Genomic DNA, 19,638 nt, shown 5'->3' with positions numbered 1-19,638 from the left:
AATAGGGGTAATTTAGGGAAAAGGTATGTTAAAGAGTATTTATTTAATTCTGGGTTTACCTCAGTCATATGGAATATCTGTCCAAGATGCTGACAGAAAAGCTTTATAGATTGTCTGATAAAAATACATGCCATAGTCTAGATAAAAGTTTCTTCATTAGCTTGGTTTTTCCTAAGTAGATGTGATGGGGGTTGTGGTCCTTTTAAAATTCCTCTTGGACTGCCCAATCCACATGGCTGACCTTGATTCACAAATCCTGGTCAAAAGCACCCTTTGAATATCTGGGCCCAGCCCCCACTATCAGCTCAGTTCCCCCAGCCCCCACCAGATCTGAGCTATCTGAAAAGCCCGCCAAGAATTTGGGGGTACCACCTATCTCTTTTTAGGTATAAATGGTCCAAACAGGAGCTCTCCCCGACAACACATGGTATCCTTCCGGCCATGTAAGGGTTCCTACCTGCCCAGCGGCCACCTTCAGCCCTGGCGTCTTTGTAACTGAACTTTACTTCCAAATTCCTACAATAAACCTTTTATTTATCAATCTAGGTTCTTGGGCTTGTAAATTCATTTACAGGGGACACTGTGTCTCATGGGATTATCTTAGTATCTATGCACTGGCATATGCCCTTTCCTTTCCCTCATTAGATGTTTAAGCCAAACTTTCTTGAATGATTACGATCTTATCCAATAGTTAATTTGTCATCAAAATGTATAAATGAAAAAGGTGGGTAGTCACATGGCAAGTGATAACTGATAGGATGCTCGTATAGTTCGATGGTAGCCTTAATAAATTAAGGGAAAAGAAAGAAGGCTCCAATCCAAGGATAGATCCTTTATAGCAAATGGATAAAGGAAAAGGAAAAAAAAAAGTATATAAAAGTATGGATGGGGTTGTGATCAGCAGAGTCCATAAAGATTAAATCTTAGCTCTATCTGAATACTAAATTACAAATGAAGAAAGATATAAAACAAGGTTTCAAATTAATAACTTTCTCAGCTACAGAAAAAACTAGAACTGAGCATCATAAGAGTTCTGCCTTTTTTTGGACTGTACTCCTTTTTATCAGCCAGGCCTCTCCAGGAATGGGTGACATTCAAGAACAAGGCTCTGGTCTTCATTGTGGAGAATTGGAGCACCTGGACCTCTTTCAAGGGGAACCATATAGGAATGAGAGACCATAAAGGAAGTTTGCTTGAGTTTTGTTACATCCAGACCAGATGTGATACCAACTGAATTAAGGGGAAACACTTTGGAAGTCTTAGAGAAAAGGTTTAAAAAAAAAAAAAAAAAAAAAAAAAAAGTTTTTTTCCAGACAAACTAGCATACTTGACATCCTTTGTATGCAACATTCTATCTCCTACCTCCCAGCATGTGAACACATAACCCCATTCTGAGAATGCTCTCTCCTTTTCCCCTTTTTCCTCTCCCCAGAATCCTTTGCTCTATTAAAATTCAGCTCAAGTGCTAGTCCTTTAATTCCTTAAAAGGCCTTTCCTGATTCTCCCAGTTATTAGGAGAGCCCCCAAATAATATGCATATTATGTACATTCTACTCGTTGCCACTCCCATCAAATTCAGAAAGTAAATTCCTTTACGACAAGTAGTTTTGTTTTTATATTTATGTCTCCAGCATCTAATATGATTATTATAGCATTACCCCCAGACATATGAAGGGATGAGGCATCTTTATCAATTGTTTATCAACTGCCACATATCAGGCAAAAATTAAAATGATCAATTGAAGGACAAGACATCATGAAGAATGGATAAGAGGCACAATGCATCAAGCAAGTTAGACTACTTGCCACCATGGGTTCATCATCACCTGCTTTCAGAAGACCCTGATGGAGACAGTGCAGGGAATATTATTACTACCCACCCCCTTTCCAACCACCAGCTCCAGAAGCTGTCCTCAATGGAACTGATCCTTATGTAGTTGTGACTTGACAACTGCTTTTGCAGTTGCAAAACTCCTGATCTTAGCAACTGAAGATCCAAAAAGTCTTGCCACCAAAAACCCTAAGAATTGCTAAATGCATCAACACCAGAAATGGATAAAATCCCAGCAGTGCAATTAATGGGATAAATGATTGGTGTAGTGGACAGAGTTCCGGGCCTGGAGTTAAGAAAATTTATCTCTTCCAGAGTTCAAATCTGGTTTCAAATCCTTACCAGCTGTCTAACCCTGGGCAAGTTTACTTAAGTGTTTGCTTCAGTTTCCTCATATGTAAAAGGAGCTGGAGAAGGAAATGGCAAACTACTGCATATCTTTGCCAAGAAAATCCCAAATGGAGACATGAAGAATTGAACACAACTGAAAATATTCAAATAACATTAAAGGAAATGCACCAACATATGCTAATGACTTAAGGTTTTTCCATCTAATTGGCAAATGAAACCTCTTATATGTGTTGGCTCCATAAAAATAGACAAGTCTTACTTTTTTCTATTTGTATCACTAACACTTAAGCATAGTATTTTGCAAATAGTAAATGCTTAACAAGTTCTTTTTTATTCTTTTGATAAGAATAATTTGTTGAACTAAATTAAATAACAAACAATATTTATTTATATATTTATTATTTGTTTGTATATCTGTGTTATTTTAATATAACATTATTTATTATATATTAATAAATATAATAATTACATTGTATATATTAAAATGTAATATATTTTTATTACCTATAAATAAGCAAAAATAAACTAAATAAATACTGGATATGTAAGAGTGAAAATGATGTCATTAAAGACATGTATGATTAAAAAAAAGGATAGGCTAAACACAGTTAGATGAAAGGATAACTGATAGACACTGCTCTATCACTCTTGTCATCAAACGGACAAAAAAGGTGGATCATCAATGCTGAACTTGGAATAAGAGGGCAATTCTCACCTACATGAGATCACTACTCCAGCAGTATTATAATATAGATATTTCATATCTATAACTCCCTTTTTTTCTGAATGATTGGGTAATTTCATCAGTATAGAAAATTTCCTTGAGTGATAAACAGGCAACCTTCCCTACAACTTATTTATATAGTGGTAGAAAGCTTTTGGGGATCACTGAAAGACAAAATGACCTGTCTATGACCACAGTGTCACTAAGGGGCAAAGAAGCATTCACCTTAGGTATTCCTGATTTTGAAGTTATTTTTTTCCTGTTAAGTCATTTTGCCACCTCTGCTTATATTTAAGTACCTCTCTATAGGCTAATTATATGTAATCTTGAGATACATTAACTTAAAAGTCTTATTTGATTAGGCACAGTTATCATTAAAGATGATAGTAATTTCAGAAATAATTCTCCCAAGATCAGTCCAAAACCTTCTTTCTCTCTTCATTTCCTTTCCATACCAAAACACAGAATCATTCAAACATAGGGAAACTATTTAATAACCAGGTATCTAATACTAGTTTACTGACTCGATGACTATTGTTTAATTCAAACTCATTCATACTGAAATCTTACTTCAATAGGTATTTAATCAATTTCAGGCATCATAAAAGAAGTAGATGAGTCTTAGTAGTGTCCCACAATTACCAAAATGGTCTAGTTACTTCTACATGGCCTCGTAATAATGTCCCACTTCATGAAAAGGTAAACATTTATCAAAATTGTGGAAATAAACATGCTTCTTATGGTCTGGAAACCAAACAAATCTAAATGCCACTGAAAACCAATGGGGCAATAATCAAGAATAGATTGGGAAAATGGGCAGTTCAAAGATATATTTAATATCTAATATAATAAGAATTAAATGAGTAAAATCTTAATTCAAAGGTAAATTGTTAAAAAAAAAAAAAAAAAAAACCTTTCCCCCCCAAGAGCAACAAAAAGAAAACATGTTGCAAAATAAAATATTACTCTTATATGGCACCTTTTCATATCATGATTTCTAGGTAGTTTGGCAATATTTCAATATCCCTAGAAAGCCTAATTTTTTGAGATAAGCAGCACTGCTCATTTACTCAACTTTCTGTTTCCTATCAAAAACTAGACAAAAGCATAGAGCTAAATAAAAACCAAGACTCCTGCCTCTAATGAAGTCTGATGACCAAGAGGGAGAAATAGGGGAAATGTGCAGTGTGTTTAATGTTGCTGGTTCTAGAAAACTATTTGATGAATTTCACTTTTCTCTCCCAAAATGCTGGGGAAAGTTTTGCTTTTTGAGCCAAGAAAAGCATTTTGTGGCCCTTCCAAGGAGATCACATGCTGTACCTAATAGACTTCCTTATCCTGCTACTGAGTCAGTAGTTATGTGCCAGACTCTGAACTTGAAACAAAGGATTCTTACAGGATGCTAAGTCAGTGGAATTGATAGAGACAAAAGTTATTTAGTTTAGCATGGTTCAGTGTGATTGATTTAATCTTGCAACAAATAAATATACTCAGTGTAGAGCATATTAGCTAGGAGCCTCAGCCAGGATTCATTTGGAGAGATTCACAGAGCAAGAGAAGACAAGCACACTAGAAGCTCTCAGAGACAAGGAGACAGAAATTAATTTCACCTTCAGTCAAGCTCCTGGTGACTGATCTTGCCTCTTGCACTTCCCCGACTAAGACCAAGGACAGACTGAAAGGCTCTCCAGAAAGCTGCCCAGCATCAGGCAAAGAGATAATAAAGGATTTGGACTTTAATCCCTGGCTGTTCTTGTGGTGATTATTGAACTGAAAGGAAGGCTGCTCCAGAGACCCCCAAGGAGAACTAAATCAAAAAAAAAACACTACATTGTGGCGCCCCACGTTGGGCTTTCTTCTCCTTGGTTCTCCTTGGAGAATTTGAGCCTTCTTCTCTGCCCTCTGAATCTCTCCGAATGAATTCTGGCTGAGGTTCCTAGCTTCTATGCTCTACACTGAGTATAAATCAATCATTATATCACTAGGAAACCATTATTTGCTATAAGATTAAATCAATCATACTGAACTTAGAGTACTTATTAATCACCATGCTAAACTAGACAACCATTGTTTTTAATCAATTCCACTGAGTTAGTATCTTGTTTCAAGTTCAGAGTTCTGGCCCATGACAGTTTCTAGCTTACATGCTAGTTTTGAATTCACATAACTATCAATGTTTCTCATCTTCTATTTTGTTATTACTTATAATAGTTATTATAATACTTATAATATAGTTATAATAGTTTCATCCATTCCTTTAAAAAATATATATATATTTTGGTTTCATTTTAGCTTCGACCTGGATCTCTCCCTTCTAATCCCACATTAGAGAAGGCCATCATAGATACAGACACACACACACACACACACACACACACACACACACACACACACACAAAATACATACTTCTATTTATCAGTTCTTTCTTTGGAAGTAGATATCATCTTCCTTCATAGTTCCTTCCTAATAGATTTCAATAATTATAATACTCAAAATAACTTAGTCATTCAGTTATTCTTTAAACAATATTGCTATTACTGTATATAATATTTTCTTGGCCCCATTCATTTCACTTTTCATTATTTCATTCAAATCTTTCCATGCTTTCCTAAAAACCAATCTACTCAGCATTTCTTACACCACAATAGTATTCCATCACAATCATATATCACAACTTGTTTAGCCATTCCCCAAGTGACGAGCATCCCCTCAATTTCTAGTTCTTTGCCCAAACAAAGAGAGCTGCTATAAATTTTAGAACATATAGGTTCTTTTCATTTTCTCCTGACTACTTTGAGAAAGAGATCTAACAGTTCTATTACTAGATCAAGAGTATACAGTTTTATTAACTCTTAGGACATTATTTTCTTCTAATTTTCTTATGTTATCTCCCTTTATAGCCAGGCCTTGAATCCATTTTGACCTTACCTTGATAAATGGTGTAAGATATTAGACTATACCCAATTTCTGTTCATCTGTTTTCCAATTTCTCCAACAATTTTGAATAGTGAATTCTTGTCCCCAAAGCTTAAATCTTTATAGTAAATATGCAGTAGTAAATGATTATAGTAATCTTATGTTTGACAAATATAATCATTTACTACTGCATATTTTATGTCTATACTGTTCCACTGCTCTGTTCATCTATAGTTTTGATAATTACTGCCTTTTAACAGTTTAAGTTCGGGGATTGTTAAATTGCCTTCCTTTATATGAAAGCCCTTTATTTAATTCATTAGGTATCCATTTCCTTTTTTTCTTTATGCAGGATTTACACTCAGCTTTTGCTTGCTGAATAACTCAGCAAGTTATTCTTGGTTGCAAACGTAGATCCTTTGCTCTTCAGAATATGTTCAATGCCTTTCAGTCTTTTAATGTAGAAGCTGCTAAATTTCATGTTATTCTAATTGTAGCTCCCCAGTATATTTAAGTTGCTTCTAGCATTTTCTCCTTGATGTGGGAACTTTGAAACTTGGCTATAATGTTCCCCTGAGTTTTCAACTTGGGGTCTTTCAGGTGATTAGTGGATTTTCAATTTCTATTTTACTCCTTTCTGCCCCTCAAAGCCTCTACACCAAAGCTGTCACCCCAAATGCTCTTCCTTTTTGCAGTCCTTCCTGAGGATGCAAGCTTCAGCTTGCCTAGGTACAAGATCCAGGTCTCCATTCTCTTGGGAGTCACCACAACCAACCAAGTCCCTGTCCCTCTGCAACCACACTCAACAACATGTATTCACCCTTCCCTGTTCACATACATAACATAGGACCATGTCTGGTCAGTGTCCAGTGCAGCAAAAATCCCTGCCAATATTCCCTTGATCAGCCTCGCCACTTGTGTGTTCACACAGTCCATGGGTTGAAAGATCCTCAAGCTGAGATTGCTGCATACATAGCTGTTTCCAAGGCTCGCAGTTTGTTGATTCTACAATATCTGCACTTCAATTGGACCAGACCAACACCCAGGGAGGTTAGGTCTTTCCTAATAGTCTTTTCAAGTTGCCCTAGGCTAGACAACTTCTTTATTCCCATTTTTAATTATTTCTACCACTCCAACATTCATTTTGAGACCCTATTTTAAATGATTTTTGGAGGGAATTTGGGAGAGCCATGTAATTTCCTATTTTATTCTGCCACATTCCCAGAAACCACTTATTTTTTTTCATCAGCAAAAATCTACCTTCTCTCCTTCCTAACTCTAATTTGAAAACCAAATAAAGGCAAAACCTCTACAAACACAATGAGAAAACAAAACAAATTTCCATATTGATCATGTTTATAAGAATATACACATATTTACTTCTTCATCAGGAGGTGGTAAAAATGTTCCATTACTAGTTCTGTTATGATGGCCGGCCAATATGCTGATCAAAAGATGCTAAGTTTTCCAAAGCTGTTTGCCTTTACAATCTTGTTGGCATATCAATGTCTTTGTTCTTCATTCCACATCAATTAATATAAATTTTCTTGAATTAGGTTCCTCTGAAATCCACATTCTTTTATCTTTTCCCCAAAGCTTGCACGTAGTTCTCTCTACCACAAGTATTTCCACAGTAGTATATCCTCCACTAAATTGCAAGTGATCAAAGTCAAGGTCCACCCATGTCATCACCCTGTCACCTCCACCCTACTCACTGTAAAGAATTTCAAATGTCTTTTGATCACTTCCAGGGTCAAATATAAAATCCTCAGTTTGGCTTTTAAGTCTCTGCTCAAATCACCCACATCCCACCAAATCAAACTCCATGGACATTTGCTTCCCTGTTGTTTCTCCAAGATACTTCCATTTCTTGAATTTGGACATTTTCACTGTCTCCCATGCACAAAACATTCTCCCTCTTCATGCTTCCCTCTTGGCTTCCCTGAGGTTCCACCTTCTGTAAAGCCTTTCCTGTAAATTCCCTAAGAATGGAGACTTTTACCTTTCTTTGTATCCCCAATGCCTAACAAATAATGGGTGCTTAATAAATGTTTAATTGACATTTATATATAATTCTTATTTAATCATTCCCCAACTAGTAGACTCCATCAGATTTCCATTCTTTGTCACCCTCAAAGAAAATTATAAATACTGTTATACATCCTTGAATTAAACTTTGTTTTGCTTAGGACTAATAGCTCCCTAACCTAGCCTCCCTCTAAACTCTTTCTTTTCCTCTATTGAGTGAAATATAATTCCATGCGTGTGTGTTTGTTGTTCCTGCAAGTGACCAGTTCAGGTGTGAATAAAGCTTAAGAATTAGCAATCTCCCCAAACTCCTTGTTTCTTATAGGTACCAACTAGTACAGACTATGTGGGTTAATTCCTCCTAACTTTCTCTTCCCTCCTCATTTTCCACTTTATTCTCCTCTTCTTTCTTCTCATAAAGACAAAATAAGGGGGCAGCTGGATAATGCAGTGCCATGAAATCAGGGGGGCCTGAGTTCAAAGCCAGCCTCACATAAGCAACAATTAGTAGCTGTGTGACTCAGGGCAAATCAACCCCAATTGCCTTGCAAAAAAAAAAAAAAAAAAAAAAAAATTGTTTTAAAAAGACATAAGAGAAGCACTCCCAGAACTTGTCTAATTAGACTCCCTTTATTGTCTCATGATGTGGTTCAGTGGAGACATATATCACTTCCCCTATTAGAATGTAAGCAGTATGTCTATTATTTACTCTCATATGACTGTTGTATTTAACAATACAAGTTTTTCTTAACTCCTGTATTTGAACTTCAAAATCTTTCTTCAGACCTGGTCTTTCCTTCAGGAATGCTTGGAAACTTATTTAAAAATCCATTTTTCTTCATGCAGAATTATATTCCATTTTGCTAGATAAGTTATTTTTTGTTATAATCATGTATTACATGTAATTTGCCTTCTGAAATGGTATTTCAAACTCCCTGATTCTTTTAAGTCATAGCTGCTTATATCATTCTGATCATGGTTCCTCCATGCTTGAATTTTTTTCTTTCTGGTCTTTTGCAAAAGTCTTTGATCTGAAAGCTTTAGATTTAAGCTATGATGTTCCTGGAAGTTCCCATTTTGATGTTCCTTTTAGAAAGACCATGGTGGTTTTTTTCTATTTCCATTTTGTTTTCTGTTTCTAAAAGATCTGGGCAGTTATTATTATTATTATTTTTTAAGAATGTTTGAAATAGTATCTGGGCTCTTGTTTCCTTCATGTCATTAAGAGAGTCCAAAAATCCTTCATTTTTCCCCTCCTTAATCTGTTTTCCAGGTCAGTTGTTTTGGCTATAGCATACCTTACATTTTCTTCTATCACGCCCCCCCCCCAAGCATTTTGATTTTGTTTTAATCTTTCTTGTCTTATGAAATCATTAGCTTCTAATTGTCCATTTTAATTTTCAGGGAGTTTGCTGTTCAGGCAAAGTTTGTAGCTCTTCTACCAAACTACTAGTTGGTGGGACAGCTAGGTGGTGCAGTGGATAAGAGCACCAGCCCTGAATTCAGGAGGACCCGAGTTCAAATATGGTCTCAGACACTTAACACTTCCTAATTGTGTAACCCTGGGCAAGTCACTTAACCCCAGCCTCAGAAAAAAAAAAAAAAAAAAAGAAAGAAAGAAAAAACTACTAGTTTTTTTATTTCTCCCTTCCATAGCTTTAAATAAAGTTCTTTTGGTTTACAATGGCAGTACAGTAGGATACTCTTTGGCCTGGAATTTACCTCCTTGTTACTTTTACACATGATTTATATTGAATTAAAGAACAAAAGCAGGAAGTATAGCTCAAGGGCCAAATCTATGAATTTTACGTATTTTTAAATATAATAAAATTTCCCTAAAAAATGTAAAAAAACCTTTTTAGTTAGGTTAAAAGCTGTGGGTATAAAAACCTCAAATTGAAACCCCACAGTCTGTTCTCAAGGTCTGAGACATAATCTTAATATTTCCTTCTGAACTTGCTTCTGCCTAGAGCCTGTAAGCTTTTCTTATCCCCGAATTAACTCCTGTTTGCCATACCTTACAGCTTAAGAATCTGGGATCTATTCTTGCTCCATTAAACAACTTCTCCCTGCACTGCAACACTTCATTCTACCCATTCCTGGCAAGACCCTTTCCCCAGACCTCTGACTTCTTATGTCAACCAATATTGGAAAGACCATGACTTTTTCTTTGATTTCTCCACCACTTATTTGATTGGGTATATTTCTAGATTTGTTATAAGTTTTTTGTTTATTTTAGGGGCTCATTATGCCTCTTCCTGATTCTACTATCTTGGCTCAAACCTCAGAACCTATAATTATCTGAAGCAGCTTATTCCACTTTTAGATAACTCTAATAACTAGCAAATCATCCTTATTAAGGCCCAAATTTGCTTCTTTGCAAATTCTACACAGTGTACCTAATTCTTCTAAGGCCAAGCAAAGTAAGTCTAATAGCTCTTTTCCAGGGGAGTCATTCAAATGTTTACATGCTTCTCTTTTACAGATGCAGCTAAGTATCACCTCTACACAAAACCTTTCCTGGTCCCCTCTCAAATGCTAGTGCATTTTCTCCCTAATTATCCTTTATTTTATATGTTGTTCTAACATACATACATATGCACCACACATATATGTTCAGAGTTTTGTCTACAGACTGTAAACACATCTTACTTTTAATAAGACACTTGATAAGTGTCTTACTCTAATCAGTACTGCTATTATCTAGTATAATTGTGGTACATAGCAGGTATTTTAAACAATACTTGTTAGCTGCTGCCTGATCAAGCCTAAACATCTTTAGTTCCTGTAAAGGGCTAGAACTGAGCAATGCACTTGGATAATGAAGCACGTGAGACTAATTGCCAATTGGACAGTTCCCTATTAACTTGTCTGAAGGTTGACCCTCCCCTAGCTGTTCTGTGCTGACTTGATTGGTGGGACAAAGAGGTAGATATGTGTGGAAGGAGTAGGAGGAGGAAGAGGAATCGAGAGGCAGGCTGGGGGAGGGGGGCGCGTTTGAGGGAGGAAGGTGTATTCGAGGTTGCTAGACCTAACCCCCTGACCTTGACCATAAAAGATCAAGAATAAAGACGTTTAGTGATCCTGACTCTGGCTGATTTCTGGGAAGACAGAGTTCCAGCAAGTTCCTTCTATCAGTTTTTATATGGCATTATCTCAAAGTCCTTTTCCATATTGGTAACCTTCTCTTGTATATTTTCCAACTAAAATGTTGGAATATTCTAGAAATAGACCAGGGCAAAAATAACCAAGGACTATTAGCATAGAACACAAAAGCCAATTTTTGACTACTACATTATGGGATCTTTAGGTTTGTTAAAATACTTGTTTTATTTGCAGACAAACTGTCCTTACTTATCATGGCTTCCTCAGCTTGTATTTCTTAAATTAATTTCAAGAAGTTTTATATTTATTCCCATGAAATTATATTTTATTAATTTTATTTTATTAAATTCAGTCATGTTCTAGTCTACTGAGGTTTTTATGAATCTTGATTCTGATATTCTTTATATTAACTATTATCCTTCCCAGCTTTGTACTATCTGCAAATATGAAAAAAAAAAATGCCTTCTATATGTTTTTATCCAAGTTATCTATAAAAATCTTAAATAGTAAAAGGCCAAAAGCATTCCACAATACATTTTTTTTTCAGGCAGGCATCAAGTCCAGCCATTCAACCAAGTCTGAAATTATGTAGTTATTCTATTATCTTTTCCAAAAGAACAACACGAAAGGGGAGAGCTAATGATTTGCTAAAACAGTAACAGAAGCTAACATTTACACTGCTAGTAAATGCTGCAAAATGCTTTATATAAATATGTTAACTCATCTGATCTAAGCAAAAACAATGACTAAAAAACATAATTAAAATCAACAATTCAATAGCCAATCAACTTCAGAGGAAAGAAAAGAGAATAAAAATTTAGCTCAAGATTGCACAACATGCCTAATTAGCAGTTCTCTTAACTAAAGACTATTCTTGATAAATCTAGAATTAATGTAATCACTAAATTTTAGAAAGTAACTCCAAAAACTCAAGGTTTCAGACCTATTCTTTCTATTTTATCATGCTGCCCTTGACAGAAAACTGGGACCCCAAGCAATTAAAGCACTAAATGATGTTTGGGCATAATATTTCTTCTTTATTGTCTTTCACAATGAAAGATTATAAAGGATTTCTTATCAACTGCAGGAAAAATTATTTTTTTCTTTTGTCACTCAAGTGAAATCTTTGTATAAAATTTTATATAGACTCTCACAAAGAGTGTATATATATTTCAGAAGTCATTTGGGTTAATATGTTAAGGATGTACAGAAATATGCTAAGCAACAAACCAGTATACACCCATAATGGGATGAGATTTCACAGAATACAAATCAAAGAGATAAGCATAATAAACAAATTAAATTTGCTTTAAACAGGAACCATAAAAGGGAATGACTGATAACAAAAATAGCAAAACTTATAAATCGAGAATATTTTCATCTTTTAAAAGAGTTACTTTGGGAGGTAACATAATCATTCCAATCATAATGCAATTGCCCAAACCATTTCCTTAAATTTTTAAAAATTAATCCATCAATACATCTATTTTGTTTGGACAAGTATTCAGGAGGTAGAGCTGGGCCCAGAACTGACCAGGACATCAGTAACAGACAATCATTTGGACACCCAAGTTTTCCAGAAGTTGTATTTGCTCCCTAACACAAAAATCCATCTGTTCTTTCAATGTTATTCTATGGCTGCAAATCGCAGGGCATCCATCCAATCTCCTTGCAGGTAAAACAAAAGGCAACAGAAATATATGCTAAATCTCGAAGTTGCAGAATGTTATACAAAGGTAACCTCAAAGTTATATCCTAGGGGTCAGTAATTCAATGACAATGTTGGGGGGGGGGGAACAAAAAACAAAAAACCACCAGTCTATTTGATGCACTGATACCTATATTATATTAAAAGGTCTAGGTGAAGTTCCAGAGTATTTGCAAACAATCCTTTATAGAGAATTTATTTAAGAATAGAGACAAAAATTACAGAGAATGAGAAGGCTCAGTTACATTTTGTAGTGTACCCACATTAATGAGAACACAGATCTACTAAAGTATTAAAGTATATTTCCCTCATAAGAAGATAAAAATTTACTTTTGTAATTCTCTATAAGAATTGGGGATAATATCCCCTTCCCTTTCACACCCACCCTCAAATTCTCTTCTCCATGATAAATTCCTAGCTCTTTCAACTCACGTTAACATAGCATGGTTTTCCCATGCTATGTTGTCCTAACAACAAACTCATCATTCTCTGAATGAATTCGATGCCTGACAAATTGCTGTGCTTCCTAAAATGTGATGTGTTAGTATGTGTGTAAACATAAAACTATGGATGTTACTCCAAGCACTGTAAAGGACACTTGGATCATAAACTCCCTTGTTCTGCATATTATGTTTCCATAAATACAACTCAAGAATATTATCTTTTAAATCTTTCATATCATAATACTAACTCAAAATTCCTTGACCATCAGGGCAGCTAGGTAGTGCAGTGGATAGAGCACCAGCCCAGAATTCAGGAGGACCCGAGTTCAAATTTGATCTCACTTAATACTTCCTGGCTGTATGACTGTAGGCAAGTCATTTAACCCCAAATGCCTCAGCAAAAAAGAAAAGAAAGAATTCCTTGACCATTAAAATCCTCTCCTTTTCACATCAATTGAGGACTAACTATTTTTCTCCTTACTCTCGATTCATACTATTAATTTTTTGAATGCAAATGTCTTCTTTACTGGTTTTATTCCATTTACTGAATTTTTAATTGAATTAACAATTAACTTAATTGAAATTTTCATCTTAATAGATTCATACCATCATTCTAACCTATCAAAGACCTCTTGGGAATATTGAGAGTACAAAATACAAAAATATGTTATTTACAGTGTTACAGCTTAAACTTCACAGCTTAGTATAAATTCTAGATGGAATTTTGAAAATAATATATTTAAAGCGAAAGTCCAATGTAATTAGTTCTATAAAGCAGCTCTTGATATTTTAAGTGGTATTATAGTAAATATATAAATTTGGCAGATTATTGTTATTTTTACTTTATTAATGTGATCCATCCATAATCACTACAACAATCCTTATCTCTCTTTTTTTAATTGGGGTTAAGTGACTTGCCCAAGGTAATGCAACTAGTAAATATAAAGTGTCTGAGACTGGATTTGAACTCAAGTCCTCCTGACTTCAAAGTCGGTGATCTATCTACTGTGCCATGTCCAACATTCCCATAATCATTTCAATCATTAGTTTTAGTGAGGTGTTGTTATCCAAGTCCTGTTTATTCTTAATTTCTCAATATTTGATGGATTTTGTCATTACTGTAAAGGAAGTTTCCTTTTTTAAAAAAATTTTACTTTTATTATAAGAATGCATGTGAATTGGGGCAGCTAGGTAGCATAGTAGTTAGAGCACCAGCCCTGAAGTCAGGAGGACCTGAGTTCAAGTCTGGTCTCAGACACGTCCTAGCTGTGTGATCCTGGGCAAGTCACTTAAGCCCAATTGCATCAGAAAAAAAAAAAAAAAAAGAATGCATGTAATTCTTTACAAGTGACTTTGGTGATTCCATTAGTTTTTTTAATTGAAGTGGCTAGATTTTCTAGATAGGTTTTTTCCTACATCTGTTGAAATAATCTAGTGGTATCTAGCTTTTCTGATTTATATATTTTACTATATGGATAGCTGATTTGATGTTGTAAAACTATTCAAAAGGACCCACCTATGCAAAAATGTTCATAGCAGCCCTTTTTTGTAGTGGCAAGGAATTGGAAATTGAATGAATGCCCATCAATTGGGGAATAGCTGAATAAGTCATAGTATATGAATGTAGTGGAATATTTTTATAATATAAGAAATGATGAGCAGACTGATTTCAGAAAAGCCTGGAAAGATTTATATGACATGATGCTAAGTAAAGTGAGTAGAGCCAAGAGAACATTGTACACAGCAACAATAAGATTAAGAGATGATCAATTCTGATGGACATGGCTCTTTTCAACAATGAGATGATTCAAGCCAATTCCAATAGACTTGTGATGGTAACAGTCATCTGCCTCCAGAGAGAGAACTATGAAGACTAAATGTGGATCATAGTATTTTCACCTTTTTTGGGTTTTTTTGTTTGTTATTTCCTTTTTCATGTGTTTTTTCCCTTTTGATCTATCTTTGCACAACTGAGGAATACAGAAATACATTTCAAATAATTATGCAAGTTTAACCTATATTGAATTTTTGCTCTCAGGGAAGAGGGAAGGAGCAAAATCTTGAACACAACGTTTTGCAAAGGTGAATGCTGAAAACAATCTTTGCATGTATTTGGAAAAAATAAAAAGCTAATATTTAAAAACAAAGTAATTACTCAGGACTCTAGGCATAGAGATTGTACAACTCTCCTATAAATTCTTATTCCAATAAGTACAATTAAGAGAAATTTTAATTACCCACACAACCGAAGTCTATATGCCAGCCTCGGAGTGAGGAAATCTATATATAAAATGGGGTTTCAGAATGTTTCAACAGACTCACTCACTCAACAAGCTTTAAAGCAAATGAAAGGTCAGAAAGAGAATGTTGTGTCTTACAACATTTGTCTTTTAATGCTGATAATATATTTTAAAATTTTAATCCATTTTCAACTTACTATTTGGTGGTCCTGTTGCTTGGTATGGTGGATAAGATGCTGAAACAGTAGGACGTGAAAACACTGGAGGCTCCTCTCCAAACACCACAATCATTACTTGAATCAGACCCAATAAATCAGATTGTGGCTAAAGAGAAAACAAATATAATTTTGTTAAATATGAAAGATTAGCAGTTTTTTATCAATCACAATAATATATCACAATTATAAAAGTTTTTTTAAAATTCAAGGAAGTGTTTTCTCCAAGACAATCAGTGAAGGAAATTAAGAATTGTTAACCCTAAGCTTCTGTGAAAATACAAAAGAAAAAAGTAGAATTTTTTTTTTCTTCCTGATATAAAATTGGAATTTGTAGTATTAGAGGCAACTTTCCCCTTCAAATATTTGTTTGAAGTTACATGTGAAAAGGTTTTGAAATTCATTTTTAAAAATTTTAAGCTTTCAATTCCGTCCTCATCGAGAAAATAATCTGATATTAGTTGTATGTGTGCAATTATATAAAATACTTCCATCTTGTAAAAGAAAACAGATTCCCAAAAAGCAAACTCCCAAATAAAACACAAAACTCCAAGAAAAATAAAGTGGGGAAAAAAAAAAAGGACACTTCAATCTACAGACTCTTTATAAGTAGTTTTTCTAGAGATGGGCAGCCCCCCCCTTTTTTTTTTAAATCATTGGTCCCTTCAAATGTTCTAAGATCATTATATTGCTGAAAACAGCCAAGTCATTCACAGTTGATCAATGTAAAATACTACTGTTACTATGTACAATTATCTGGTCCTGCTCTCTTCACTTTTCATCAGTTAACAAAAAGCATTTCAAGTTTTTCTTTCTTTTAAAAATATTTTTATTTAAAACAAATGCAAAATAAACTGGGAAAACATTTTTACAGTTAAAGGTTCTGATAAAGGCCTCATTTCCAAAATATATAAAGAGCTGACTCTAATTTATAAGAAATCAAGCCATTCTCCAAGTGATAAATGGTCAAATGATATGAACAATTTTTCGGATGATGAAACTGAAACTATTTCTACTCTTTTGAAAAGGTGTTCCAAATCACTGATCAGAAAATTAAGATAATTTGAGATACCACTACACACCTTGGCTAAGATGACAGGAAAAGATAATGACGAATGTTGGAGGAGATGTGGGAAAACTGGGACACTGATGCATTTTTGGTAGAGTTGTGAATAGATCCAACTATTCTGGAGAGCAATTTGGAACTATACTCAAAAAGTTATCAAACTGTGCATACCTTTGATCCAGCAGTGTTACTACTGGGCTTATACCCCAAAGAGTTATTAAAGAAAGGAAAGAGATCTGTATGTGCAAAAATGTTTGTGTCAGCCCTTTTGGTAGTGGCTAGGAACTGGAAATTGAATGGATGTCCATCAATTGAAGAATGGCTGAGAAAATTGTGGTATATGAATGTCAGGAATATTATTATTCTATAATAAATGACCAGCAGGATGAATACAGAGAGGCTTGGAGAGACTTGCATGAACTACACCCAGTGAAAGAATACTGGGAAATAAGTGTGGACCACAAAATAGCATTTCTGTTCTTTCTGTTGTTTGTTTGCATTTGTTTTTCTTCCCAGTTTATTTTTACCTTCTTTCTAAAGCCAATTTTTCTTGTGCAGCAAGACAACTGTATAAATATGTATACATATATTGTATTTAACATATACGTTAACATATTTAACATATATGTGACTATCTGCCATCTAGGAGAAGGGGTGGAAGAAAGGAGGGGAAAAGTTAAAACAGAAGTTTTTGCAAGGGTCAATGTTGAAAAATTACCCATGCATGTTTTGTCAATAAAAAGCTATAATAAAAAATAAACAAAAAAAAAAATAAAAAATAAATGCAAAGTAAGAAAAATCAAAGAAAAGACATTTTAAAAAACGAAAAAGAAAAGGATAAAAAACATGGTCATGTGCCCAGCAGAACATGGAAAGGATTCAAAATATTAAACAATAAATTTCCATTTCAAGAAAGCATATATAATTATAGAAGGCATTGTATTCTTAGCTGGCCATCTTTTCTTTGCTTCCTTGTAGGTTTTTTCCTTTTTTCCCCCTGCTATATACTTTTTACTTTATTCTTTTCCCCCCTCTTTCTTTCAAGCCACTTCCCCCAAGCATGCTGCAGCTGCAGTTAAGCACAAATACACATACACACATTTTGGTAGTGGCTACGAACTTGGAACTTAACCCAGTAATATGGCTGAGAATACAGATTTCTCTTTTGATGAATCTTTTTTAAGTTCGACTTTGAGATCAATGATACTACCTCTTTTTTTTTTTTTCTTAAAAAATTCTACTCCAGCACTGTTATTAGTAATTCTACCAATTAACTTGCCTTCCTATTATTTAAATCTCCCTGCCCCACTCCCAACCCCCACCATGGATTCCTCCCATGTCTACTCCCCCTATCCTTTCCCTTCTTTTTTATCTTTCCCATTAACCTACACACTTTATCCTATTCCTTCCCCACTTATTTCTTTCTAGATTTTAGATGGTGGCATATTTTCATCTTTATGTTTTGTCCCCTCTTTAACCCATTCCCAATGTAAGTTTTCAGAACTACCAGGCCTCCTCCCCTATCTAATTCCCTTGAACTGGTTCTTCCTCTTATGCCTCATTCATATAGCTTAACTGCTATTTTTGCCTTTTCCTAGACAGTTTGTTTTTAAAGTCCCTTCATACTCAGCTCTACCCCAATCTTTCTTTGGGGACTATCTTATTACTAATATCATCCTTAGATATATGATTTGCATTTCTAACTACAAAAGAAAAAGTTTGTCCCTTTTGAGTCCCTTGAAATTAGTCATTGATATTGGTTCTTACATGTTAAATTTTCTATTGAGTTCAAGTTTGGGTCAAAACCCTGAATTTCCGAGTTTGTTGAATGTCTTTCTTTTGAACATTATATTTAATTTTGCTGGTTCTAATATTTCTGGCTACAACCCAAGTTCTTTTGGTTGTCAAGATATAGTATTCCATGTCCTGTTAATAAATGCCACACAATTCTTATTGCAGCTCCAGCATATTTGAATTATTTTTGTTTTGTCTCAGATGTGGGAAAAATAAAATACTCAAGTGGAAAAAAAAAGAACAAATTTAAGAGGATTAAGGCACAGAGAGAATATAAAGGATTTGAAGCAACAGTTAGATGGAGTACTTCAGAGATCTTAAACATGCAAATGGAATAGTACCATGGTAACATGAATGGTAATGGTGACATCAAGCAGATAGACATTAAAATGTTTTCATCTGGGGTTTTCAAAATTTGGCAATACTATTTCTGTTTTTCCTTCTAGGATCTCTTTAAGGTATTGGTGAATTTTTCCTGTTTCTTTTTTCCTCTCTTGTTCTATCACTTCCAGACAATTTTTTAAAAAATTATTTCTTGTAGTATTTTGTCAAGGTTTTTTTTTTGGTCATAGTATTCAGATAGTCCAATTATCCTTATATTTTCTTTTATTGATCCGTTTTCCAGATCTGTCATTTTCTTTATGATTTACATTGTCTTTATTTTTTCATTCTTTTCATTTTATTATTTCTTAGTTGCTCATAACCTCAATGGCTTCCCCTTACCCAATTGTAATTTTCCAAATTATTTTTTTTCTTCTTTAAGCCTTTGAATCTCTTTTCCTAGTTGATTGACTCTCCCATCCCCCACATAATTTTATTTTTCTTGGGTTGTTCTTTTTTTAGTTTTTCCTCCATCTCTCTCCTTTGATTTTCAAAGTCTTTTAAAAAATTCTTCTAAAAATTCTTTTAGGGCTGTCAGCCATTTAATACTACTTTTTGGGGATAAGGGAGGCTTTTTTTTTTTTTTTTAAACATCAGTAACCCCTTCTGAAGATGAAATCTGGTCTTTGATATTCCCATAGTTTGGATTCTTTCTCCTTTGCTTGCTCATTTTTTTTTTTTTAAATAAGAACTTAAATAGTGTCTCTATTATAGAGGTCACCCAGGACCTCTAGTCCTGGGGTGGAGGGAAGTGCACCTTTGACTTCAGGTCTTCTTTCAATTCTTCCCTCTGATCTGGAACCTAAAACCACTAGCTTCACTCTTCACTTCTCTG

The 19,638-nt window shown here is 34.5% G+C and overlaps 1 protein-coding gene across 1 annotated transcript in view; it reads right to left on the bottom strand.

The window, feature by feature from the left end:
* TSG101 (tumor susceptibility 101) overlaps nt 1-19,638 on the bottom strand; it is an 83,756-nt gene that overhangs the window by 45,894 nt on the left and 18,224 nt on the right. Inside the window, exon 5 of the mRNA XM_074274502.1 lies at nt 15,545-15,671. Coding sequence (XP_074130603.1) covers nt 15,545-15,671 — 127 coding nt within the window. The remainder of the gene's footprint in view (nt 1-15,544; nt 15,672-19,638) is intronic.

The sequence above is a fragment of the Sminthopsis crassicaudata genome, chromosome 6 (assembly GCF_048593235.1).
Source record: "Sminthopsis crassicaudata isolate SCR6 chromosome 6, ASM4859323v1, whole genome shotgun sequence".
NCBI classification, from domain to species: Eukaryota; Metazoa; Chordata; class Mammalia; order Dasyuromorphia; family Dasyuridae; genus Sminthopsis; species Sminthopsis crassicaudata.
Note: the sequence above shows the minus strand (reverse complement) of the source record. Positions and strands in the feature narration are given on the sequence as shown.